At 37.2% G+C, this 26761-nt stretch overlaps 1 protein-coding gene across 2 annotated transcripts; it reads right to left on the bottom strand.

Moving 5' to 3' along the window:
* Positions 1 to 450: 450 nt before the first annotated feature.
* On the bottom strand, positions 451 to 26679 carry rb1cc1 (RB1-inducible coiled-coil 1). Of its 2 annotated transcripts, none has more exons than XM_052114448.1 (23): positions 26377 to 26679; positions 23145 to 23276; positions 19925 to 20051; positions 19382 to 19552; positions 17575 to 17777; positions 16821 to 17253; positions 16263 to 16433; positions 15982 to 16166; positions 13692 to 13878; positions 13292 to 13373; positions 13138 to 13202; positions 12934 to 13037; positions 12581 to 12707; positions 10065 to 11998; positions 8370 to 8547; positions 7911 to 8019; positions 6800 to 7082; positions 4290 to 4341; positions 4143 to 4190; positions 2931 to 2989; positions 2722 to 2849; positions 2276 to 2346; positions 451 to 1437 (listed from the first exon to the last, which is right to left on the bottom strand). In XM_052114448.1, exons 2-23 carry the CDS (start codon positions 23213 to 23215, stop codon positions 1360 to 1362), a joined length of 4866 nt encoding a protein of 1621 aa, XP_051970408.1. In that variant the 5' UTR covers positions 23216 to 23276; positions 26377 to 26679; the 3' UTR covers positions 451 to 1359. The 2 variants fall into 2 exon arrangements, with proteins under 2 accessions (XP_051970408.1, XP_051970409.1); XM_052114449.1 differs by having other exon boundaries at positions 23145 to 23272.
* Positions 26680 to 26761: the final 82 nt, after the last annotated feature.

Here is a 26761-nt window from a genome sequence, read left to right as displayed (position 1 = left end):
TCTCCTCGTGTGTTCTGTCCAGTGCCAGTTTGTCTTGTGTGCTTATGTTTACAGTCGGTCTGTTGGTTCGTGTTCTTGTTATCCCCTTTTCCCGTTTCCAGTCCGGTCGGTCCTTTTATTCCCCTTTACTCTCTGCCCTAGCCTGGATAACTTTTTCCCCTACGGGCTAGTTTATGTTTGTTTTCCCCCTTGTGGGGTTTTGGTTTGATTTTTGCCCTTTTGTTTGCATTAATAAATTCCTTCATTTTTAACTCTGTTATCTCTGCAAAATTGTGACATTTGCAATATTCTTGTCAAGACTTTCAGATGTAAATGAAAGCTCTATTGGCAAACTAAAGTTTGCCACTCTTAAAAGTATATTGTTTTATTTAATTTACGCAAGCAAACACTTCCCGAACAGCATTTTTCAAAAAGGACAACGGAATAAATATAACAATGAACTGTGGGTAATGCAATCCACTGCAAGGAGTTTGGGATCAAACCTTTATTGTTTTGAAAACTCTAAATTCTTTTATAATACAGTCACTTTTTTTTGTTACCGGTGTGGTTTGATGAATAATATACAATGTCATCATTTAATTCAATAAAGTCACACATTCACAAACATGAAATATTACTTTCTATATCTCAACATCCTACAACAGAGGGAAGATATGTGCTGTTTTTCTTTGACGCTTGTTTTTGACAGCACAAATGCCTCCCTTTTGAATCAACAAAAGCATCATCTTTTTTATTGAAAGTGCATCTGAAGGATCGTGAATCCTGTCGCCTGTCAGGGCATCCAAATGTACGTCATAATAAACAGGCAGGTCATACTGTGCCGTGAGTAACAATCAGCAGTTTTTATGTATTTACAGCAGTTTAACCAATACCTCCAACTATAACGCATATCCAGATGAGCAAATCAAAGAAAATATATCTATATGCATGCCACGACCATTCCTCTGATAACATTTACAATAAATGTATATTTTCATATCCCTCTGAAGTAATTAAGCTGATCGTGATAGTGTTTTATCGGTCAACCATAATATTGATAAAGATGATGCACTAATATATAACATCCAGATACATTTTGTTAATTTTACAGACTTCTCGTAACGGATTTGGAGCCATCATACACAGATGAAGCAATGTCCCAATAAAGTTATCATCATTTGGTCCACATATACAAATCCTCTTCATATAAAAAAGTGAGATAACATGAGTTGCAACAAGGCAACAAAAAAGTTAAATAAGGGGAGAAATGGTTTTGTCCTCTGATATTGACAAAATGATAAAGGATGAGTGAGATTGCTTTAAAAAACAAAAAGGAATAAAAACATAGTGAGCTAATTACAATATGATAATTATACAAGATTACACTTTCTTATTCCATGGCACGGCTTTTACTCTGTAGAATTTGGTGCCGAGAGGAACTTTGAACCGGTTTTGGGCCTGCAGATAAACAATAACAAAAGAGACACGTTCAAAGCTATGTAATAGGATATCACATGAAATCTGAATTCAAACGTTCATATAACCGTGCTGCCTGCCGTAATTAATAGTAGTTATTAACATACATTGTTTTCTACTCAATTTACCCTAAGAAGAAAACTACAAACAATAAACTACAAATCACTACAAAAAATTATCATAATCAGAAAATAGCAACAATTTTAGGATTTTGTCAAAAAGTATGTGATCTATTAAGAGTGCAAAAAAATTTGAATGATTTATCACACAAGTCCAAATTAAACGTGATTTTATTTTATTTTATTCTGAAGTAAAATTGGTAAAACTTTACAATACTATTGTATTCTATACCATTAGTTAATGCGTTTGTAAAAATAAACAACAAATTATACTTTTACTACTGTATTTATTAATCTAGTTCAATGTTAACGCTAATATAAATTTTTTTTTACATTCAAAGTTGCATAAGTTAACATTAAAGCAATATAAACTAACATAAACAAACACTGAGTAATAACATTTTGACCAATAAACATTAATGAAGATTACAATTTCTGATGAAAAATAATTGTTCATCGTTAGTTCATGATACCTAATGCATTAACTAATGCTATATTAATGAACCTTATTGTAAAGTGTTTTACATTTTTTAGTAATTAGGTAGAATTTAAGATTTTATTATTATTATTATTACTATCATCATTTTTAAAGTAAAATCAAATCAAATGTATATTTGACCAAAAAATAAAACAAATAAAAAAATATAAAAAGCACTGCATAAACACCCGTCGCATGCAAGAAAGATTTGAATACTGTTTACCTTTTTGGCTTGGCAATATTCCTTCTCCATGACCTTTCCTAGAACCCAAGGCCGCCGCGTGGCTCCTGTCGCTAAAGAGTTAGAATTGTTGTGACAAAATATAACATTGTATACTTTGTATACATATACATAGTACTTCTAAACACTTTATCAGAAGCCTCTATGTGTCATTATCTATGTCATCTAAAACATTCATAACAGCAAACATTTAGAAAAATCATTCCAGCCTGTTATGATAATGATACCTCGACTTAATGTCTTTATTATTATTATATAAATAATTACATAGATTACGTAGAATCTGTACTTTGGCCAAGATTAATTACAGAACACGGCGCATGAAAAACTATTATGTTGAAGCAAAATTTGTGAATTAAATACATTGTATATATTTGAAAAATGTGTCCCTAACTGGGTGTGTGTGTGTGCGCGTGTGTGTGACTGACCTGGTTTGAGGTCCAGTGCAGTAAGGGACTCTGAATGCAGGAAATAAAGTGTGGGACCAACAGTGAAGAGAACGTAATTATCGTGCCTCTCGTCCAGAATTATGAGAACCAAGTCGCCCACCTGAAAACTAGAGTACAGGGCTTTGAAACAATGCAACTGGGAAAAATAACAGCTTAAATGATTAACTTTACTATGTCAGGATGCTTACTCTCGGATGGCGATTTTCTCAGTGTGCCTTGATGACACGGACGACATACTCTGTGACATCTGTTAAACAAAAATTATAAGGTTATTATGTTTATTCTTACACTTGCAAATGTTTGAGTTGTGTCACTTGCAAACGCTCTCAAACTATCTTAAGATAAAACTGAATGCAACATATTACAAGAAAAAAAAACATTGTGGTCATTACTTGTAACATTCTTGGATCACATAAATGCTTGAGTGCTCACATACGAGGTTCGTACCTAATACAAATGTGATATGCATGCCATCTAGTGGCAGGGAGTAGAACAGCTAATTTAATTGTATGCATTGACAGTAAATAGTCTACACACACTAGGGACAGAGAAAAATGTGTTTCTAAAAATGCACCGTAAGTGCATGAGATAATAAATGAGGTCTTTGGGATTTTATTTAAAGCATGTCTGTAGTCATTTCCAGTTCATTTCAGGCAATTAGGAAACAAGGTGAAATTCAGTCCTGGTCAAAATACACTGGTAGATTTCAGAGCAGTTTCTTTTCCCCCCCAGATTACAGAATTTCAGCTCAGGAATCTCCACAAGCTTTTGGGACACATCCGTGGTTAACACCTCTCATAAGATGTGTTCCTCTAAGTCTCGCTCCCATTAAGACGCGGTTTGTAATTTTCATAAAGAGATTAAACCTATTCGCAGCAATAGTCCCAGGGGAAATGTAATTAAATAACATGAAAGAGTCTCATGTTTCAATTAACTACTGATAATGAGCCATTTGTTATTGCAATAACAACAGCAAAGTAATAAAGCGGTCGTGATTACCGAAATCTGTGAATTATACGGTAATACCAAAATAACTACATGGACACAACTTGTATATTGTTTATAGACTATATAAAAGACATTCATTTGAGTATTACAATGCTTATAAAGTCTTTTTAATGCATTTTCAAAACAATATTAATATATTTAACATTCCTGTGCCAATCATTAACCTGCATTGTGTATTGTTCTATTAACCATCACTAATTACTGCATCACTTGTTCAAGTGGTCAATTATAAATAAAGACCAAGCACAAGGGGCACAAATGTTAATGAACAATTTAAATGTTGTTTAATAATGTTCCCAAACAATTAGCATATTTTGATTCAAAGCAAAAAAGCCAAAACAAGCACTGAAATTTGTAAACGAGCCTAAACACACAACAAGAAACTTATTTACCAGTCTTTGACTAAGTCTTTTGTTCTCTTCTTCCTTCATGTGTAAGGTCTGTAACACAATACAAATAATTACATATAAAAACACATCAGCAAAAATAAACTATATGAAATACAAAAACATCAAATTTTGTCAATGAAAGTGATTTACCCTTTCCAAAATCAGTATGCGCTGTTTCTCTTCAGATAGCATAGAGTGTTCACTGCAACAAAATACGCAAAATAAATGTCAGAAACTATGCAGATCATACACACCATTTTCCCACAGTCAAAACCATTATAGCGTACTCCATTAATAGTATTGGCCAATACTGAGTACTGTTGCAGATTATATTTTGCTGTAAAAAGCACAAAAACATTTCTTGCTCATTAAAGAGAACTCCGCTGTAAGAGTTCTTACCTGCAGCCAATGCTCGGCTCATCTCTTCTCTTCTGTCTGATCTACACTGCTGTCCTGTCTCATCCACATTCATTACAAAACAACTCTTTATATCATGTAAAGTTCTTCTTCGTCTTGCCGCTGTCTATCTGTCTTGAGTAATTCAATCGTAAATTGTAGCACAGACTTTGCTCAGGCTGGTCAACAGAATCATGTTAATATTATCGTCCATGGGGTGTAAATCGTTATGGCATTGTATCTCCAGAACTGAAAATGTCAAAACCTCGAATTTGTAATATTTCCTTATTCTCAATCAAATCTAAATTAAGAGTCAATACACCACCATGTGGATTTAGAGCACATTGGGAATTGGGCATTCCAAATTGGGAAGAAAGTTCACATTTTGTAATATTTCCTTATTCTCAATAAAATCTCATTTAATAGTTCACATTTTCGGGGCCAGGGTAGCTCAACGAGTAAAGACGCTGGCTACCACACCCGGAGTTGCAAGTTCGAATCCAGGGTGTACTGAGAGACTCCAACCAGGTCCAAGCAACCAAATTGGCCCAGTTGCTAGGGAGTGTAGAGTCACATGGTGTAACCTCCTTGTGGTTGTTATAAAGTAGTAAAGCCACGTGATAAGATGTGTGGATTGACGGTCTCTCTCGGCTGAAGCAACTGAGATTCGTCCTCCGCCACTCGGATTGAGGTGAGTCACTACGCCACCATGAGGACTTGGAGCACATTGGGAATTGGGCATTCCAAATTGGGAAGAAAGTTCACATTTTGTAATATTTCCTTATTCTCAATAAAATCTCATTTAAAAGTTCACATTTTGGGAGCCAGGGTAGCTCAATGAGGAGAGATGCTGGCTACCATACCTGGAGTTCTCTGGGAGAAAGTTCACATTTTCTCACAATCTTTTGATTCCGATGGACCGATATCTCCGGCAAGCAGATTTATAGTAACATTTGACAATTTTGAGATAAGCAACATTATCCAATAACTGCACTCGATGTTATATATCAGTATTATATCAGCCACTCCAGATATTGCTATCGGCCAATGAAAAAACCCATCGGTCAACCACTACACCTGGTTGTTTATAATTGCACCCACGAGTAGATCTGGTACATATAAAATTCTAGAGCAACACCAATTCTGTTGCTTATATTTATATTTTATTATGTTTGGTGTTGTTTAAATGTTGTTGTATTCAATGTTTATTTTATGCTTGTAGTGCTTTAAGTTTGAGAAAAGCACACTATATTATATATACACTATATATTATTGTACTATATATCCAGTATATAATGCTAAATATAATGTATAATAATGCTAACGCTCCTGAGAATGCCAATTGTAATGTTTAATAACACTAGTAAATTTAAACTATGGCAAACATTATTTTACTGGATAAGCATACAACATATTTTTTTAATAGAATAGTTTATAAACATGTAATCAGTGACAATGCTATTTTAAAACCTGCAATATTCATTTAATATACTTAAAATGTATGTAATCAGTGACAGTGTACAAGCTTATGTATCTAAAATAATCATGGATTTTTCAGCTGATCGGAATAATATTTCTATAGCCCTCTGCTGGGATGATTTTTGTCCCACTCCATCCATGATGGATAAGTTTTAAAAATAAATGTTTTCCAAATGTCCTGAAAGTAAAAATTATAGAAAAATCAAACATAACTTTTCATGATTCAGGCTTTTGTTCAAAGTTTTTTGAGAGCACAGAATCGTGCTATAAATTGAGTCAAATCCTTACACTCTTTATAATTTCTGTTTAAAAGAATAACAATATTTGAATAAAATACATGATTGTTTTGATTGTTTTTATCCGATTAATCGAAGAAACAAATCGAAGATTAATCGATAATCAAAATAATCGTTAGTTAGAGCCCTAAACTTGATAGTTTCAAATTTACTTCACTTCCTCATGGTCACAATTCCACCTAAACTGACATGTACTTAACAAAGAACGTTTGTAGGTTAAATGAGTTATTCATTGGCAGCTAAATGTGCCGTTTATTGGTCAACCTCCGAACGGCATTCTGTGAGCACAGTAAGCTGCGAAAGCTGCTTTTTTTTTATCTCTAGTACCAACATATCCTCTTGAGCATCAACAATCAGAAATGCCCAAACAGAATGCCACAATGTTCGTAACACAAAACCCTAATGAAGCATCATGTCAGATTACATTTCATGCTGTACAGTGACTTTTATTGGAGCACATTTAGTGTGTACTTCATCATGGACGCTTACTGCACTGTCATCAAGCTGGCCTCCACGGCTGAATCCACCCTCTCCTCATCCCTGAACGCAGCCAGGGACGCCAGCCTCTCTGGGTCAGGAATGGAGGGCGAAAGGGCTTCTGCGTTGGCAGGGCCACAGGCGCCTTGGGATTCTGCAGCGACCGAGACAGGAATGGGTGGAAAGAAAGACGAAGAGACGAGGACGGTGTTTCGCAGGCGGTTGAGCTCCTCCTCCAGCTGTTTCTTCTCCTGAAGGATGCATGCGCGGTCCTCAGAGAGCGTCTCAATCAGGCCTTAAAAAAGAACAAATAAATATATTATGATGACTGTTGTTGCATGGATGTCAAAAGTACCGGTAATTCAATACCATGTCAATCACTGACTCTTGAGATAAGGGACAAATCCTGTCTCAAATCAGGGACAGATTATGACTTGCAAAGAATTATCTCCAAGGGCCCCCCTTGTAAATGCCCTCAGGGCATTTATTACTTATATATTAAAAATAATTTAATTAGAATTATTTTAAATGCATTCTCTACACTTGGAAGCACATGTCATTTAGCCTGTCCTCAGCAAGAGGTCACAAATGTTAAACTGCCAAAGAAAGTGTTTAAAAAAAATCAAATGAAAGGTATGGATCTGAAAATTATCAAACAATACATAAAGTAAACTTTAAATGATATTTAAACTAAATGATAACTCTGAGTACACCATCCCACTTCCTGCTTTAGGTGGATGCAACAATAGGACACATGGTCTTTTAAGTTTAATATTTTTTCATATTTTAAACAAACAATGTTTAAGTCTCTGTGGTCACAGATTCAACATGTCAACTCCGTCATTCCCATTGTGATCATTTCTGTTAGAATTGTGGAATCAATTTGGCATTTTAGTTTAGGCTATAGAGGCAGCTTCAACCGAGGAAAAATTTAGAAATACTTGAATGGCTACATGCTATTATTTTTGTTAAATTTGGTCAAATTGTTATTTGTCAATTAATATTTCAATAGCATATTAGTTTTTGCAGAACTGGTCTTTCACGAATCGTGAAATTACAGAGGAATTGGTATTGACCACTGAAATTTCGATCTTGTGACAAAAAAAAGTGGGAATTTCTGTACCTTTATCTTTCTCTTGTTGCTGCATCACATTGTTGAGCTTCTCAGTAAGTTCATTGATTATTTGCTCTTTCTTTAGTTTCTCCCGAGTCAGAACAGTGTTGAAGTTCGTCTAGGGTTGAACAGGACATTAAAATCGGTTATTTTCATGTCATTTGTATTTAATCAAAGATTTTTTTTTTTAAAACACACAACCTTAACAAACAAAAGCCTCAGGATCAATTGCAATACCCCCCCCCCCCCCAATACAACTAATAAACAAAACATAGTTTAAAACATAACATTGTAATTGAATGTGAAAAATAAAATGTATCTTGATTGTAACAAATGGTCTTTTAGTAGCTGAATTTAATTTTCAATTGCAATGTGGGCAAAAAATACAGTTTGTTAACTTGTCATTATGTCTTGGCCATTTATACAGAGCCAATGACCTAACTGGCCTAGTTAGTCTGTAGAACTAACTTGCTGCTCAGCAACAAGCGAGGTCTTTAAGGTCTGCATCTCCTCATTCTTTGTGTGTTCCAAGAGCTCCAGCTTGGCCAAGAGGGATGCCCTCTCCTCCGACCATTGGCCACTTTCCAGCGGAGACCCAACACTGGCCTCCACACCAGCCTCTGTCTGCTCTAAAGGAGCTGCCACTCTGAAACACAGAGGAAGGTGTGAGAATAAACCTTAGCATACAGGAGATCAACCATCCTTTTCACCTTTTCAAGTTAATTACATTTAGCCGAAGCTTCAGTTTACTTATAACTGATACAGTTCCCTTAAAGCAACCTGGGTTTAAAGTCGACAAGAAATGAGTCCATAATTTCCATAACCTGATGGATTTTTGATTGAAACAGGTTAATTAAAAAGTGCTTTGTAAGTGTTTCTTATTGGTAAATGAGAACGCATTCTTGCACACCCTCATCATGGCTTGAAACTATTTAAAGGTATATTTAAAAACTTTGTGTCCCACACCTGAGAGAGATCTCAAGAGACCTTAACCATTTCGATGTGTTAAAAACAACATAAGAATTTTTTTTTTTACTTCCAATTTACTAGGATTAGCCTAAGACTTGAACACATACCTGTTTTCTGTTTTCAATGAATCCCTGTTTTAAAAGCAGAAGTAACAGGGTTATCACATTTCTAGCAAAATTCTACTTAAGAAATGCTTTAGAGATTTTTTGTTGGGTCCTTTTGTTATTCTAATTATTCATATGGGTGAATGAGGAAATCAGAACGAATATGTCAATTTATGTAGCTTTCTGGTTTCAATTAACAGTAAGGTTAGGAAAAAAGTAAAAGGTTTAATTTAAATCGACTAGAACAGCATTGTGTTAAGTTCTAGCACTTTCATTTCATTCACACCCTTGGCAGATGCTTTTTTACCAAAGACATTTGTACAAATTTGCAAGCTCCATTTTTTTTAATGACTGCATTGACAAAAAGTGGAAAACCAACACCAAGGTAAAACCAACATGATGTACCATGAAACTAAGCATGGTTTATAATTAAGTTGCCATCTTTCTATTAAACTCAATGTTTTAAAAATGGATCAAACACCATGCTTTTCATATGGAGTGTCTGGTAGCATCTCGTGGCATAATTAAAGGGCCGTGCAGACCGAATATGCTCTTGCGCTAAAACAAAGCTAGTATGCAGCGTAATGAATATAACAAAACACAAAGTTAAAACAAAGTTCTTTTACTTGAAATGGCATCTGAACACACAGCACTCTTGCACGAGATGCTGAAAAAATGCAGCCCAACATCTAGTGCATGTTGACATAGAAAATCTATTTAAAAACAGCACAAACACAAAAATGCATTCGCAGTGAACGACCCTTTAGTCTGCTCAGCTGCATGGCTTGACCGCTCACCGCCTAATTTTCTTGACCCACACACGCAGTCCTCGGCTGTGCGCGTTGCTGACACATACGCCTGCTATTGACTACTAAAGGAGTATCACAAAGAAGTTGTAGAGTGCATTCGCCAAACATGTTTGTATTCGTTCGCGATCAGAAGAGTATACTCAAAAAAGGCAAAGCGGAGGACCAAGCACGAGCCGATCCGGAATGCTCAAAAACCAAGTATATCTGGGCCTTTAGATACAGTACGAACCTAGCTACTTGCGCCTTTTTGCCAAAAGAGGGAAGCTTTTGATTTCACTTACATCTCAGTGGATTGTCTGTCTTTGAGCTGATTTTCAAGTAGTTCAGTTTTTTCAAACAGTCTTGTCTCAAGCTCCTCTTTTTGGAGTTGAAAATCTCTTAAGGCCTCTTGTAGTGCAGTTTTAACTGCCACCTCCTTCTCATCCTCCAACTTCTGTAGAGCTTCAGTCCGTTCCTGATCCAGCCTCCCTGACAATAGAGTGTTTTCCGCCTGCAGGTCACTAGTAACAGTCCTTAGATCTAGCTCCTTCTCTTGGAAAGCTCTCTGTTCGTCCTTCATCTCCGTCTGTAAGGCAAAAAGCTGGTCCTCGTAATCTTGCTGCATCTTCTGGAGACGTTCCTCGCAGGCTTTCTCCGCATCCTGCGACTTTTGTTTGAGCGCTGAAAACTCGTGTCGAAGCAAGGTGCTCTCCTCTTCATGACGATCCATGAGCTCAGAAATGCAGTGATCCTTCTCCAACCTCATGAGCGCACGTAGCTCAGCCAGCCCCATCTCATACTCTTCATTTTTCTGCTGGAGTTGCTGGCTCAATGTCTCTATCTGTGTCTGTAGGGTGGCTGTTTGGGTAGTCAGCTCCCCTTTCAATGTTTCCTCTTGGGAGCTTTTGGCCTCCTCATACTGCAATCTGATATCCTCGGTCTCTGCATCCTTAAGAGCCAGCTCAACTTCTAATTTACAGCGAGCATCCGCAAGATCCGTGACACGGGCCTCCAAGTCTTTCAAACGGCCTTCACGTTCCTTGAGCTCAGCCGAGTGGGAATCCATCAGCTCTCTTAGCTTTATCAGGTTCTCCTGGGCAAGGTCATCAAGTGCACTTTGCTTTGCCAGTCTGACAGATGCCAGCTCTGCTTCATGTTGTTGGCTCAACCGTGCCCCCAGTTCTTGAAGGTGCGTTTTCTCCGAGTTCTCCATCTCCTGTTTTATTTTCTGTTGGCTACGCTCAATCTCAAAGTGAAGGTTCTCCAGTTGTCCTGCAAGTTCGTCTTTGGACAGCAAAGCAGCTTTCAGCTCCTCGCTTTGCTTCAAAATCTTTTCCTCAAGGTCCAGCATGGTCTGTTTGTGAAGATTCTGCAGATCTTGCATTGAATGTTCCCTTTCGCTCTCCAGCTCGGATATTTCCTTCTCCTTGCACGCTACAAGTCCCTCAAGGTCCAGCATGGCCCTCTGAACATCTCTGACAATTTTCAGATTGCCCTCCAGCTCTTCAGTAAGAGTTTGTATCTGTTTTTCATGATCATCTTTCAAAGTCTGGAGAATGGTTTGCTGCATTTCCCTTAGTTCCTTCTCAAGACAGTTTCCGATACTGTTGAGAACATTTTGGACCTCAATGGTCATTGTTTTTAGGGCAAGTCCAAAGTCCCGTTGCTCCTTCAAAACAAGACCTCGAAAGTGGTGAAGGTCATCTTTGATTTTCCTCAAGTTGTTCTGGGACTCTTCGGCAGCGGAACGGTACCTGTCTGCTGACAGCTTGAGTGCTGCAATCTTTGAATTTTCCTTCTCGAGTGTAGTGTCCTGGATCCGCTTACTGTCGATTGCATTTATGACAGAAGAGTAAAGAGATTCCACCATCATCTCTGGGCTTGTGGGATCACTGATCGGATTAGGTGACATCAAATTCCCCTCAATAACAAACTCGTTAACAGCTGACATGAAGTCAGACTCTGGACTTTCGGCCAATGAGTCCAAGTCCAACGAGCTCTGCTGTAATACCGGATCCATGTTAGGGTGCCCAATGGTTTCAAAGTCAAAGGTCTGGGCATCTATGCTGTCTGGTGATAGGTCCTCCAAGGGACCAGGGAGAGACAGGGGTTGGCACTCCGGTGCTTTCAGAATAAGAGTGGACAACATTTTGGTGGAGATAGAGGTGTTTTCCATTGTGCTTTCAGATCTGGGTGTTAATGCAGTGGATCTTTGAGCAATCTGGCTACAGCAAACCTACAATGCCAATATAAAAAGTTACAATTATATGGCAAATCACATTGCTATACAAGTCAAATTTGACCAAAACAGTCACAAAAATAACAGAACACAAGTCCACTACATGATTTTTACAATTAGATATTTGGATAGGCTTGTGTATTTAAACTTAATGTCTAACTTGCATGGATTTACAAAGTGTGTATCAGGCTGTGTCAGGTGGTTGGCTGCTGTAGGACTGTCTCTGTGTGCATAAATGATGTTCGAGAAGGAAAAAGACTGCAAATGGAAATATAGCTATTTATTGTGTCAGTAATCAATATTTATGACAGGAAGACAATTTATGACTTGAAAAAACTTTGTTAAGTGCAATCCAATCATGAAAAACATCTTCAACAATACTAGAAATGTAACCCTTCCAACTTATATTTCTAAATTTGTACCAGACCCAAAATGATCATCACTGTGGACTCTATACCAGAGCTTTGACCATTGGGCTACCACAACTCACGATGTTGATATTTTTAACATGTTGTGTTTTTTTCATCCAATACATCAAACGGCAACAATTAACAAAATATAAGTGTGAACCCAAAGCACCTTTTGTTCATTTAATAGGTCTGTGACAGTTTGTGACATCTCATCCACACTCTGAGCAGCCTGAACCAGTTGATGGAGAACCTCAACATGCTTGTTGAGAGGCTCAAAATCACACAGTGTCGGGACCCTGATGACGAACAGACATAATTTATCATTTGCACACACCCTCAGTATTTAGTAGTGACCACTGAATGTTCCAGATATATTATATAGCTACAGTATATATACAAGCTATATTCTAAGCATTTGCTCCAAGAACAGCCATCAAAATGCAGTTTCATGTACAACAACACTTGGTTCTGAGGTCTGATAGCAGAAACGTGGGTACTGTGAATTGATCTAATGAACTTTACTTGAGGTAAGTTTGAACATCGGAAGGACAACAGGTCTTGAGATACTGTAGATCACTCAGGGAAATGTCTGGAAGCTCAAAATCAAACTTTCGAGGCTTTCGGGTCTAAACGGCAAAACAAAGAGGAATGAAAAATTGCTAAAACGTCTTGATAAGGACCATTAAGGTGAGTGTGCAATTTGAAAGATTAAAGAAAAGTACTCACACAAAATGAAGAAGATGGCCATGAATCCAGTCCTCGAAACAACCGATTTTTGAGAAACGATTTCCCTGAAAAAAAATATAAGTACAGTTTTCAAAACAAACTCAAACCATCAGGGCTCAGAAGGCATTTAAGTACAATAACAAAATGGTCTTACTGAAGAGCTTCCCAAAGCATTCCCTTTTCACTTTTTCAGCCTCATAGAGGTTCTTCCCATCTTTAACAAGAGCACTGGCCCACTGAATGAAAACAATTGATGAAACAATAATAATCAAACATAAAGAAAGATTATGAGAATAAAATTAATAGTTAATAGTATGCCATTTCCAACAAGCGAAGAATTTGTTTCTGTATAATATTTATTTTATGAGGGGAACCACAATTTACCAATTACGTGATATGTGTAATCTGACAAAATCTGTGAAAATGTTTGATACGTTGCTGCATAATCTCCTCTCTGAGACTTGGACTATCATTTTTAGAGTACAAATTTTTTTTCACTTAACATCCTTTCAATGGTTTCAAATTAATAATGAACTAAAGCAGCTAATACTCACCTGTCTGTAATGTCCTATGAACATTTTGCGCCTGACCACCTCCACTACTGCGAGACAGTACATCTGTGGCACTGTGCTGAGCGCCTCCACCACCCGTACACGCTCTAGCAGCTCCGTTAGCAGCCTCAGCAAAGCCTGCAGCCTCTTTCCATCCTGATCAGCGTGAAGCATCACGTAGCAGCACCATCTGATGGAGACACCATAGTGCAATTAGGACACAACTCTATATGTTGATGCTTTTGTTATTTTATTTCAAAGAAGTTCAGTTAGTTTGTGTAATCTTTTTGGATCACACTGATCGTAACTTAATTTCACTATGGTACAGTTGAAGTCAGAATTTACATACACCTTAGCCAAATGCATTTAAATGCAGTTTTTCACAATTCCTGACATTTAATCATAGAAAACTTTTCCTGTCTTCGGTCAGTTAGGATCACTATTTTATTTTAAGAATGTGAAATGTCAGAATAATTGTAGAGAGAATGATTTATTTTAGTTTTTATTTCTTTCATCACATTCCCAGTGGATTAGAAGTTTGCATACACTGTGTTAGTATTTGGTAGCATTGCCTTTTAAAAACTTGGGTCAAATGTTTTGGGTAGCCTTCCACAAGATTCTCATAATAATTTGTGGGAATTTTGGCCCATTCCTTCAGACAGAACTGGTGTAACTGAGTCAGGTTTGCAGGCCTCCTTGCTCGCACATGCTTTTTCAGTTCTGCCCAAAACATTTCTATCAGATTAAGGTCAGGGCTTTGTAATAGCCACTCCAATACCTTGACTTTGTGCCATTTTGCCACAACTTTCGGGGTATGCTTGGTGTCATTGACCATTTGGAAGACCCATTTGTGACCGAGCTTTAACTTCCTGGCTGATGTCCTGAGATGTTGCTTCAATATATCCATTTTGAATCTCATGATGCCATCTATTTTGTGAAGTGCACCAGTCCCTCATCCAGCAAAGCACCCCCACAACATGATGCTGCCACCCCTATGCTTCACGGTTGGGATGGTGTCCTTCAGTTGCATGCCTCACCCTTTTTCCTCCAAACATAACAATGGTCATTATGGCCAAACAGTTCAATTTTTGTTTCATCAGACCAAAGGACATTTCTCCAAAAAGATCTTTGTCCCCATGTGCACTTGCAAGCTGTAGTCTGGCTTTTTTTTGGAGCAGTGGCTTCTTTGTTGAGCAGACTTTCAGGTTATTTCGATATAGGACTTGTTTTACTGTGGATATAGATACTTGTCTACCTGTTTCCTCCAGCATCTTCACAAGGTCCTTTGCTGTTGTTCTGGGATTGATTTGCACTTTTCACACCAAATTATGTTAATATCAAGGAGACAGAATGCGTCTCCTTCCTGAGCAGTATTATGGCTGCTAGGGATGGGCAGATCGATCCTAAAAGTATCGATACTTCCGATACTGATGTTGTATCAAAAATATCGATCCTCACACAGAAATATTGATTCTAAATAATCTCATTATTTTTTTAACTAGGGATATTATTATTTGGTTACCACGAACAATAATCGTAGGCTTCAAAGGGAAATAAAATGGATTAGCCTATATTAGCAAATACTTGTGCAGGACGTGAACTGTTTCTTCCACAGATGAATGTGGTAACTTCAGGTGTTTGGAAATTGCCCCCAAGGATGAACCAGACTTGTTGAGGTCCACAATTTTTTTCTGAGGTCTTCGGTGATTTCTTTTCATTTTCCCATGATGTCAAGCAAAGAGGCACTGAGTTTGAAGGTAGGCCTTATAATACATCCATAGGTACACCTCCAGTTGACTCCAATTTGCCATTTAGTCTATCAGAAGCTAATTGCCGAAAGGCTTGACATACTTTTATGGAATATCCTTAAAAAGCTGCTTAAAAGCACAGTTAACTTAGTGTATGTACATTTCTGACCGACTGGAATTGTAAAAGTGAAAATCTGTCAGTAAACAATTGTTGGAAAAAGTACTTGTGTCATGCACAAAGTAGATGTCCTAAACGACTTGCCAAAACTATAGTGTGGAGTGGTTAAAAAATTTTTTTTTAATGACTTCAACATAAGTGTATGTAAACTTCTGACTTCAACTGAATGTATCATTACTCTAACTGTACATATTACATGTACATATTAGAGTATAGATGCACCAAATTGAAAAAGCCGAAGTTTAAGCCTAAGTTAATCAGTTTTGGCAAGATGAAAACAAAATGTTTAATTTTTTGGGTGCACTTCCATAATTAACAGCACGGTCCACTGAGGAAAAAAAAAAAAAAACATTTGTGTGAATCTTACTTGAGACGAACTTGAAGGTTGTTGGCAAGCTCCTGTTTGGCAGTGGTACACTTCTGCTTGATGTCTAGTAGCTTCCTGTGATTGGTCAGCATGATCATCAATTGGTTGGCGTGACTCAGACAAAGGTCAGGCAGAACTGAGGTGTCCTTCAGGTTTTCAGCCCTCATCTGATTGGCATGAAATCCCTAGAGGAAAGTAAAACAGTAGTATAGCTTCCTGAAATGTCTAGAGTCTGCACACATCACTGTCATTTTTTAAACTGCTTTTGACTGATAACTTACCTGAGCAAGTTCCTTCTGTTCATTGACCAGCTTTTTACAGCTTGCAATCATTTGATCAAGGGCATACAATCTGTCTTCAAGACCTTTGATGGCCTTCATGTTCTGATTATCCAGTTTGGTAATCGTCTCACGGCAATCAGATAGAAATGGTTGAATAATTCGGGGATCAAGCTATAAATATAAAAACAAAGCTTAGTTACTGTGGAAGACAAAATAGGAGTAATTAGTGTCCTGTGAAAATTCAAAATTCAACTCTGCCTTACATTACACCCCCTTAATAACTAGTGCTTCCCTTTTTGGGACACGTTTTTCATATCTCTCTGTCACTTTCTCATGCAAATAATGTAAAGCAGTCCTGCCCAAAAATAGCCATGAAAATATATATATATATATATATTGCAGTATGAACTGTTAAGAAAAATCTCTATATTTTGTGCACGTGCAGCTAAGAACAATATTTGTTGCTGGTCTTTATTTAGTTACACAGCTGTTTCAATTTTACACCTCATGTTACAATGAGAAAACCATCCCTCCCAATATGACTGAGGTATTACTCACCCTGTTGATTGAGTCAAAACACTTTCTCACTACCGACTCCACATCATTAGGTCTGTCCTGCACATTGATCCAATCCAACAGCGTGACATTGAAAGTGGGCATGGCTCCCCTTTCCGGAGACGACTCCTCTTCCTGTAGAGCTGCTTTTAGACTGCAGCTGCCCTTTAGTCTGTCCTGAAGAGAGGAAGACACCTGGGATGACGCTTCTCCTGATGCAGAGATTGGCGAAGGCGACTTACGATTCTTCTGGGTGGCGGTGGGGCAGAGGATACTGGACTGGGTTGATGTTTCTCCAACATCTTCATTATCGTCACCGTCATCAGTGGTTCTTGAGTGTGGGGAGCTGGATTTCTCCAAGCTTTCTCTGTAGCTATTCTGAGTCAAACATTCCAGCAGCGGGATCTTTGCCATGACAGAAACAGCAGTGCCAAGTCTGCAAGACGAATTGGTGAATGATTAAGGGTTCTTTAAGATTAAGCACTCTACACACCTCAATTCAGAATATCTGATACAAGCACAAAACAATCTATACAATGAAGATCCCAGGAAGTAGTTAGACAAATTTTCATTATATTTGACGAAGCATTATATTGGACAAAAAAATGGTATATGCCCCTGAGCAGGAGATGAAGTCATGAAAATGTTTGGTCTTTAGGCATATAGATAGCCTCAAACAAAGCCAACATACATGGATAACAAGTTCTAATTTTGATTTCATAGGGTCTTCAAAGATGTCCAGTAAAAATGTGCATACCTAGTAAGTTTTATTTTGATGTCTTCAAAGTCATGTTGGTAATTTGTGTAAGCACTGTCGAATTTCAAGAGGAGTTTTTGATAGGAGAGTGTGCAATCATCTAGGTTGGCCATGATGGCGGCCCATCCCTGGTGCTGAAGGTGTTCATCATGGACCAGACGCTCACAGAAGGAGCTCAGCTTCTTGGCAACCTCAAACATTTCCTAAAATAGGGCACAACATCAGACCTTATGTGAGTCAAATGCATTCAAACTGAGCCATGCAAATAAAACGTTTCCATCCAGGCCTTTGTCATTTACAAAAAGGACTCTTTTCCTTACAATCTAATTTGCATTTATGGTCCTGGACATTTTTTCCCCCCAAGTGGCATACACTGGATGTACTTTTATGGCACTGTAATTACATTATAACAATGTTACTAGTGCTGCTGTACATCACAAATTGAAGTGACTTAAGTGCATTAAGAGCATTTGATTGTACAAAAATCTGAGTAATATTTTTGAGTCAATATTTTTGGTGCATTTTTACAGAAGAGAGACACGTATAACTGCTAGGTTCACGTAATTAAGTTTTATGAGAATATTAACATATAAATTAAAGCATCAAATCTAACAGACATGGACTAACAGTCACAAAACTTACATTTAATCCCTATAAAATATGATACACAATGTTTGATGGCTCCTGCCTCACTCTCTGTTCAAGCTGAAAAGCAAAAGAATTTATGCTGTGTAATTTTCACATGTTTATGGCACCATCTACTGGTTATTTGTGAAAATAAAGTGGTTTCAAAGTTTATATCGATCTATTAAAAATGGCGGCGGACTTCTGCAAAAATGACTCTTATGTTGGGATAAATAAAAGTTTATTTTAATACAGTAAAAGTGACAGTAATGATTATATTGTTACTGATATTTAAAAATGAGTATTTGCTGAATATAAGCAACTTATGCATGGATAAAATATTGTATATTATTTTATTGAAAGAGTTCATATATTTGTTGAACTTACATGTATCAAATATGACAAAATAGGCTTTTGAGGTATATCTCTCAACCACAGTTACATTACATTTATTATAACTATATATTAGAACCATATACAAAAAAATAAAAAATCTCAGAGCTTTGAAAATTCTGACATATACTTTTTATAAAACATCTTTAAAGTGTGAACTAATATTTCTGTGTATTTTCATATATGCAGCCTGCTCTGTCATTATAAACATATATGTAAACGATTATTTTACATTACAAGCTCTTATGATGTCATCTCACTATAAGTTTCTGAGACCAGCTAAATAGTTTTTTACAATTTCCCTTTTTTAAACGTCAATACAGTGTTTGGTGCACAAAATACTTAAAAAAATAAAATAAAAAAAAATAAAGAAATATATATATATATATATATATATATATATATATATATATATTTTATTCATATTGCATTTGATGTGCTGAACTGAACTGTGATACATTTAAATCCATATTTATAGACAAAGGAGAGGGGAGTTGTCATGACCATCTCTGAAAAGCCCAGGGAGTCCTCTGATAATACCCCAAGATTTACAACAGAAGCATGTTTTTTTTTTTTTTTATATTTCGTTTTATATTTTGTCTAATTGTACTAAAAAGTTTAATGTCAAAATGTTAGAATTTTCTGACAATTCAAGCTTTATATGTCAGGCTTTACAGGGTTAAATACTTCAATGGCATTACAGAGTATGGATGAGCACAGTTGGGAATCACTGGGCAATTCCAGGACAACAGAGGTTGATCATTAAGTCAAACCAGAAAAAGGATTGTACCACAGCAAGCTGAGTGCGGGAGGCGACCGTGTGAAAGACAGCAGGCATCATGAGCGACTCTTCCACCTTCAGCTCCATCTCATTCTCTATGGAGAAGGTCGTTTTGGGGATGGTTGGAGCTCGGTCACACAGAATCATCTCTTTGTTGAACAAGAAGATGGGGTTGGTGTCCTGAAGCAGCAAGAGACAAATATAATTTTGTTACATCAAACTTTAGGCTTCAACCAGTTCCATTGTTCACTTAACTTCAAAATCATTTAAAAATGATCATGCATTCAAATTGCCAAATCACCACATTTTTTTTAAATTTTATTATTTAAGTAAATAGTTTCAACTCTACAAATGGATCGGATGAGTCACATTTGAAGCTTTTGTATACACACACTGCATTCTTTATAATGCTCCAAGTTGCAACAACCATTAACCAATATTTACAGCATTGATTACTGAGCATTTGATTAAACTTATTATATGCATGCATTAAAAGCATTGGGAGTTATACTTTGAGTGTGCTGTTTTGGAGTAATTTCGCCTGTTACTCACCGTTCCAGCACTGTAACTGCACACGCGCCTCTCTGCCACCATACACTCCCCTCCATTGACCACCAGCACCTGGTGCTGGATCGCAATCTTATATTTGGCCTGAATGGCATGTTTAAGGTCCAAAACACTATAAAGAACACAAAGCAGCAAACATTGGATTTTGGACTTTGCCGTAAAACAAATCAGGCAATATCAGTGACAACACATTCAATATATCATCTCACTGAGGTTCTAATTATACTTTTATAGTAAACAGCAAGAAATACACCTTATATACATCTCTGACAATTGCTGTACATCAAATAATTATCAACATAACACCTTCATAATTACAGCACCCTAATTATAATATAATACAGGTTATAGCACTGGAATAGTACAAGTATTTTTTTATTTTCCTTCCATAAACCTTCTCATACCAGAAACACAAACTATTGTAAAGTCAAACTTATTTAAATTATGTCAAGATGTCAAAACAATATAATATTTCAAGACAATATAAATATTGCCAACAAATGTATTAACACTATATGTATCCCCACTGTAAAATAAATGCCATAATTATAAATGGCAAAAATTTTTTAATTAAAAACCGTTAATTGGTTTACGGCCAGTTTCTTTAACACATGTAGTAAAAAATAGTTGTATATTTAACTATATATAGTATTTCATAAAATTACATTTATGCATTTGGCAGACGCTTTTATCCAAAGCGACTTACAGTGGACTTATTACAGGGACAATCCCCCCGGAGCAACCTGTAGTTAAGTGCCTTGCTCAAGGACACAATGGTGGTGGCAGTGGAGATCGAACCAGTGACCTTCTGATTCACAGTTATGAGCTTTAGCTCACTACGTCACCACCTCTCATATATTTACATGTATTGAAGTAATTTTTTGCTGCATTTTTTTGTTCATAAAAGAAGTTTAACTTTAGGCATGAATTGTAATTTTGCAGTATATTTAGGAAATCATGATCACTCACATTGAAATGAAGACTCCAGTCATATGAGCAACCTTATAAAAGCCGTTTTATTCCCAAGTTAGAATCACTTGACCAGTCGAATACTACTCACTTAATCTCAGTAACCGTCTAGTTATTTGACACTTTCACTCATTGATTAAAGTAATCATGGCTGACTGTGAATCCCTAATTTCTACAATTGCATTTGAAACTGAAAACTACTGATTTTAAATTATGCTGCATCCAAGCCGCTAGGTGTCACTGTAAGTCTAAGATGACACAAAGACAAAAGCTAGAAAACCTTGAATATTTATTGCATTATTTGAGTGCCACATGTGTTCCCCTGATGGCGTTTTGGTTTTGGATGAGATATACTGTGCGCTCTCTCTCTACATGTGAATTTAAGAAATATTCCAGGTTCAATACAAGTTAAGCTCAATCGACATAATTTGTAGCATAATATTGATTATTGATATGTAAGTGCGTAAATGATCAGCTTCATAATTCTGCCTTTAAACCCTCCAAAAGAATGGCCACATAAGTGCCTCACTGTAACCTAAATTTTTGCAGTTTAAAGGAAAAAAAAAAAAGGGATGGGAGGTCACGTGACATCCTATGAGGAGCAGACGTGTAAACGCTTTGCTAGTTTTAATTATTTGTGTGTTATATATCGGTGAGAATCAACACATCCTACTACATATTTGTTCTTTGAAGTCAATATGGCAAAGAATTCAAAATCCTCGGGATCTGGAGATATTAAAAGGCACTTACGTGCTCAAGCTGATACCTCAGGCAGGCCATAAGATCAGGGACTTGGTTCGGACAGTGTGGCGGGAGAAATTCACCATCTGGTGAGCATGTCTGGGATGCTGACGAAAGCTGTTGATGAGTTGGAGGATCTCGTTGTAATACGTCGATTGATTATGGCGACGGAAATAAAATTCTCTGAGTTGGTTTCAAGAATCGGGGACGTCAAGAGACGGATTGATTATCTGGAGTCATCGGGGAGGGAATTGGCTGCTAATCTATTGGCAACCAAGGCAGATTTACAACACGTTTTTGAATGGCTGAAGACCATGAGAACTGCGGTAGGAGGAATAACGTTAATTATTCGTTACTCCTTGTTAATTCAGATTCTGGGGGACAAAGCCTTAACCACTCTCAAGAGATTATAGGAGAAAGATTTAAACTTGGAATTGGAGGGAGAGAGAAATGTCTAGGATTCTAAAAAATATAAAAGCTGCATCTAGGAGACACAAGGGTGCGCCTTATCCAATTCAAGATTTTACATGGGTTCTATTGGTCCCCCTCTAAATTGTATAGGCTTGGTCTTAAATAGATAAATAACCCATGTCCTTTGGGGGGTTGAGATACAGAAGTTTTGGTTAAAGGCTCAGAGTCTGGTGTGCGATGTTTTAAACACTTTTTGCCCCAGACTCTGTATCTTGGGCAATGGGGCGGTCATCGACATTGAACGTAGACACAAAGAGTTGGGTCTTAACCAGTGTCATGATCGCCAGGTAGATCATTTTAAGGGGCTGGAGGTTGGCTGGAGCACCCTCTTTTCAGGAGCGGTGCTCGGAGATGGGAAGGATGGCAGCCTTTAAGGAAGTGACATTTAGAAGAATGGGAAGGTACAACATGTTTGTGGAAATATGGGGTGGGTATATGTCATTTTTTGTGAGTGTGTCTATATCATTTGAGACCACTGTGGTGTTGTTGGGGTCAGGGTGGGATTGGGAGAAGGAGGGGTAATAGTGGGGGTTAAGATTGATTCTGTGTACAGTATATATGATTTGTTTTATGGTGTCCATATATGTGAATCAATAAAGAAATTGTTAATCTAAAAAAAAAAAAACAAGGGTCAAGTCAAAATAATTTTTGTGGTAATGTAAATTAAGGCACAAATGGTGTTTATTGAGCTTAACTTGTATTGAACCCAAAATACTCCTTTAACTATTGGTCCTGAAAGGGCCATTCTTCATGAACTTTAAGTCATCATGTGGCCTTTTGTAGTTACTAGGGTGATAAACAATACATTTTAAAGTGAAAATCAGACTTGTATAGGTTAGCATATCAAGTTTATATTATCTAATAATATAAATGGTATTGAACCGTAAAATATAGTCATCAAAATTAAATTCCGTAAAGCCTAAAATTTCAGCAACACCATAAACATTTAACGATTAACTTTATTTAAAAGACATACAAATCATCCAAAATAAGTCAAACTCTCAGGAGAAAATCAAGATCTTACGTTTGGACAGCAAGTTCAGTGTCAAACGTCAATGTGCTTCCATTGTTGACTTGAAACACATACAACTTCATGTTGAATTCTCCGCTGAATCTCCCTCCCACTTGATTTGTTCATCTAGTCAATTTTGGCTGTCTAGGCAAAAAATACAAACAAACACAGACAAAAACACAAAAGAAAAGTAAAGAAATGTATACAAATGCAGGCTATTTGAGTCAAGAACTTCTTAATGGTGTAAAACACTTCTTAGTAAATGCATATATGCGTTAAGTAACTTCATATACACTGGCAGCCAAAAGATTGGAATAATGTACAGATTTTGCTCTTACGGAAAGAAATTGGTACTTTTATTCACCAAAGTCGTATTCAACTGATCACAATATATAGTAAGGACATTAATAACGTCAAATGCTTGTGCACACACTCCATAGGGAAGTGAGCATCGACAAAAACAATGAAGTAACATACAAAGAGACTGAATGTGATTCACTGGCATCGTGCTGACTGATGAGTTAGCATAATTAAAATGACACAGTTATAATTGTTTTAGTGCAAACTTTGAGACTGTATATTATATTCGACTCTCCAGAGCTGGAACCGGGCTAAAACAAAGTGTGGATATAGGTCTGACTATGCAAGACTGTAGTTTTAAGTAATCACTTTTCTTTGCGTGATACACACTGTATAAAAAAAGCACATTTTCTCTCATTAATTTGCCTTTAGAGATGAAGAGCCGAATGAAACGTAATAAACTTTGTTAAACCCCAGTTATACATGTGCCTGGAAATCACGAGCTGCACAGTATCCAAAATGTAAGTATACATTTAATTAGGTTAGTTTCAAAACTTAAACGTTTATTCGACATGATACTAGTTTTCGCTCAACCACGCTAACGTTTCCACTTAGCCAGATGGGATTCAGTAGGTAAATGTACCCTTGTGTATGTCAGAGTAGGCCTATGAGTAGGTGTCGACGTTTGCTGGATTTAATCTCTAAAATAACGTTACCTAGTGTTGCGTGCGGTTTGTTGTCGCTGCATTGTTGCCAACTTAGCGACTTTGTCGCTATTTTTAGCGACTTTTCAGACCCCTTTAGCAACATTTTTTCAAAAAAGCGACTAGCGACAAATCTAGCGACTTTTTGGACAAACCTTAGCAACTTTCCAAATTCCAAATATCGCCAGTACTGCAAGCGTGAGGTCTTACTTCCCCGCTGCGTCTGCTCTGTTCAGTGAGCGGCTGAGAGGAGCAGCACATTCCGTTGACTGCACGCCAGCGTACATAGACATGAATGAGCTGCGCATGTGCACGCTGTGTTAGCAGGAACCAATCAGTGATCACATAGCAGCTGCCGTTGTCTAACAGAAAATATGTAATTGAGAACCGTTTTAATGGACATTCGGCTATATACTTATATAAAAACAGTATGAGCACGGTTTAGGGGAGATAACCGTTATTATAAACTGAAGTAGGCTACAGTACCGACAAATTAGGCTGAATGCAAATACGACGCGATGACGTCATTAATATGCTAATGACGCATGACGTCATCTGGCGACATTTAGCTACTTTTCGAGCAGGCTTTAGCTACTTTCCATTGAAAATAGTTGGCAACACTGTGTCGCTGTTGAAAAGCGGAAGAGACGCTAATACTGTCTGAGGCAAGGCTCTCGGGAGCGTGCATAATCGCCAGATTCTTTAGATTTTCCCGGCAAAAGCGACCCGCTCCCATCGCATGAAAATCAGTCTACAGGCTTTATTAGGCAACCTAGGAAGTCCAGGAAGGGCTAATTTTTTAAGTTGCGTTACAAGCCGTTCACACAATGGCAAAAAAGGGCGCATATTACATGCAAATTGTTACATATTGAACCTTTAAGACATGTCAGTCTATTGTATACTTTGGGAACTAAAATAAAACACAAAGACAATGTTAAGCTTCATTTAATGAACCAAATAGCTTTCAACTGTGTTTGAGATAATGGCAAGAGATTTTCTAGTACCAAATTATACATTTAGCATGATTACTCAAGGATAAGGTTTTGGAGTAATGGCTGCTGGAAATGGGAGCTGTCTAGACTTGATCAAAAATGACTTTTTTCAAATAGTGATGGTTCTGTTTTTTTAAATCAGAGATGTCCTGACTATACTTTGTGATCAGTTAAATGCAATTTTGGTGAATTAAAATATTTCCTTCCGAAACAGCAAAAGCTGTACATTATTCCAAACTTTTGGCTGCCAGTGTATATACATTTGTACAAAAGATTATAATGTTTAACTGGTTACTCCCACCACCCGATGTCCTATAAAGAGCTCTGTACAAGCATACACATCCAACAAGACATATCTAGTCCAACATAACTGAAATACTTGTTATGTTTCTGTAGATAACAAGCTGAAAAAACATTCAATACAGATAAATGGTTCATCACAATGATCAAGAGCATCATTCCTGATCATGACTTGAAGAAACCTTGTCAGACTATTACATAAAGGTTATGAAAGCTGTGCTTTTATAATGTTGTTAAAACTGTTAAATTCCACACAGATCTGCATGACCATGTGGGCCAACTCTGGAAATATTGAGGCTGAGTCATGTTGTTGCCTGTGGGTAAACACCAACGGTAAAACTAAAAGACCCTTTTGCCCTAATGCCCCATGTAAATTTGAACAAATGTAAAACTTCAACAGGATTCATGGTAACAACTATTACAGACACTACAGATACAAAACAAAATCAGGCACGTGTACCAGTTATAACACGTGGTTTATGCCTGGGCTATGTGTGATGATGATCATAACTTATTATGTGTTTATATTGACTGGCTTTCCTTTTGGGTGACCAGTGGAAACCTTATCCTGCGGGTGATAATGCCACCTAAAAACACTATTTCTTAAATTAGAAGTTTGATAAAGTGTTGTCAGATAATTCAAATTACTTCCGAAGCCACTGTTTTGGTGTTTAAATGGCCTGATCACTCTTTAGGGAATGTGATAACATGTCCAGCTATCTGCCACATAAATACCAAGATACCAACCAAATCAATATCATATTACATGGCATCTAACCATAACAAAAACCTCCACTACCCCCCTCATTATACAACCTACAGCTGTTTGGTATACATTACGTTTTGTGTATATCTAAGATCCGCGTTAGAGACCAAAACAGTCTCATATTGACCCATATTTGAAAATCCTACAATAGATAAAGCTAAATCCATATAAAACAGCCTTACCTGCACTTTCTTCAGTCCATTCTCTGCATTAAAGCAGAATATTGCGATGATTGGGGCTGAAAAGTTAAGGTTTCTCTCAGTTACACGTTGAAGCTGTAGTGCTAACAGGCTAACGCTCATAACGTCAAACACGGGCCTTTATTTTTAAATCCCATAAAACTGAATCCAACTAGATTGAGCTTGAATACTTTTATAAGTAGGCCATCTTTTAAAACACGTAGGTCCGGATGGATGAGTCTTGTCACTGATGTTTGCTAGCAGGGTTGTGTATTGCTCCGCTAATGCTGCTGCTGGTGTGTTTTGTTATTGTCGTCACTGCGCAGCGCGTGCATTCTGGGAAGAGTAACGGTTCGCAGGATAGTGCTGATCTGGGATCAGTTTTAAA

This window comes from Xyrauchen texanus, chromosome 42 (genome assembly GCF_025860055.1).
Source record: "Xyrauchen texanus isolate HMW12.3.18 chromosome 42, RBS_HiC_50CHRs, whole genome shotgun sequence".
NCBI classification, from domain to species: domain Eukaryota; kingdom Metazoa; phylum Chordata; class Actinopteri; order Cypriniformes; family Catostomidae; genus Xyrauchen; species Xyrauchen texanus.
Note: the sequence above shows the minus strand (reverse complement) of the source record. Positions and strands in the feature narration are given on the sequence as shown.

Bases quoted from the DNA above. Each gene is read 5' to 3' on its own strand.
- rb1cc1 (XM_052114448.1), bottom strand. From the start codon at position 23,215: ATGAAGTTGTATGTGTTTCAAGTCAACAATGGAAGCACATTGACGTTT. The intron at 17,778-19,381 runs GTACAATCCTTT...GCCCTATTTTAG, and splicing joins CCCGCACTCAGCTTGCTGTG to GAAATGTTTGAGGTTGCCAA. The intron at 2,347-2,721 runs GTCAGTCACACA...CTAACTCTTTAG, and splicing joins TGCACTGGACCTCAAACCAG to CGACAGGAGCCACGCGGCGG.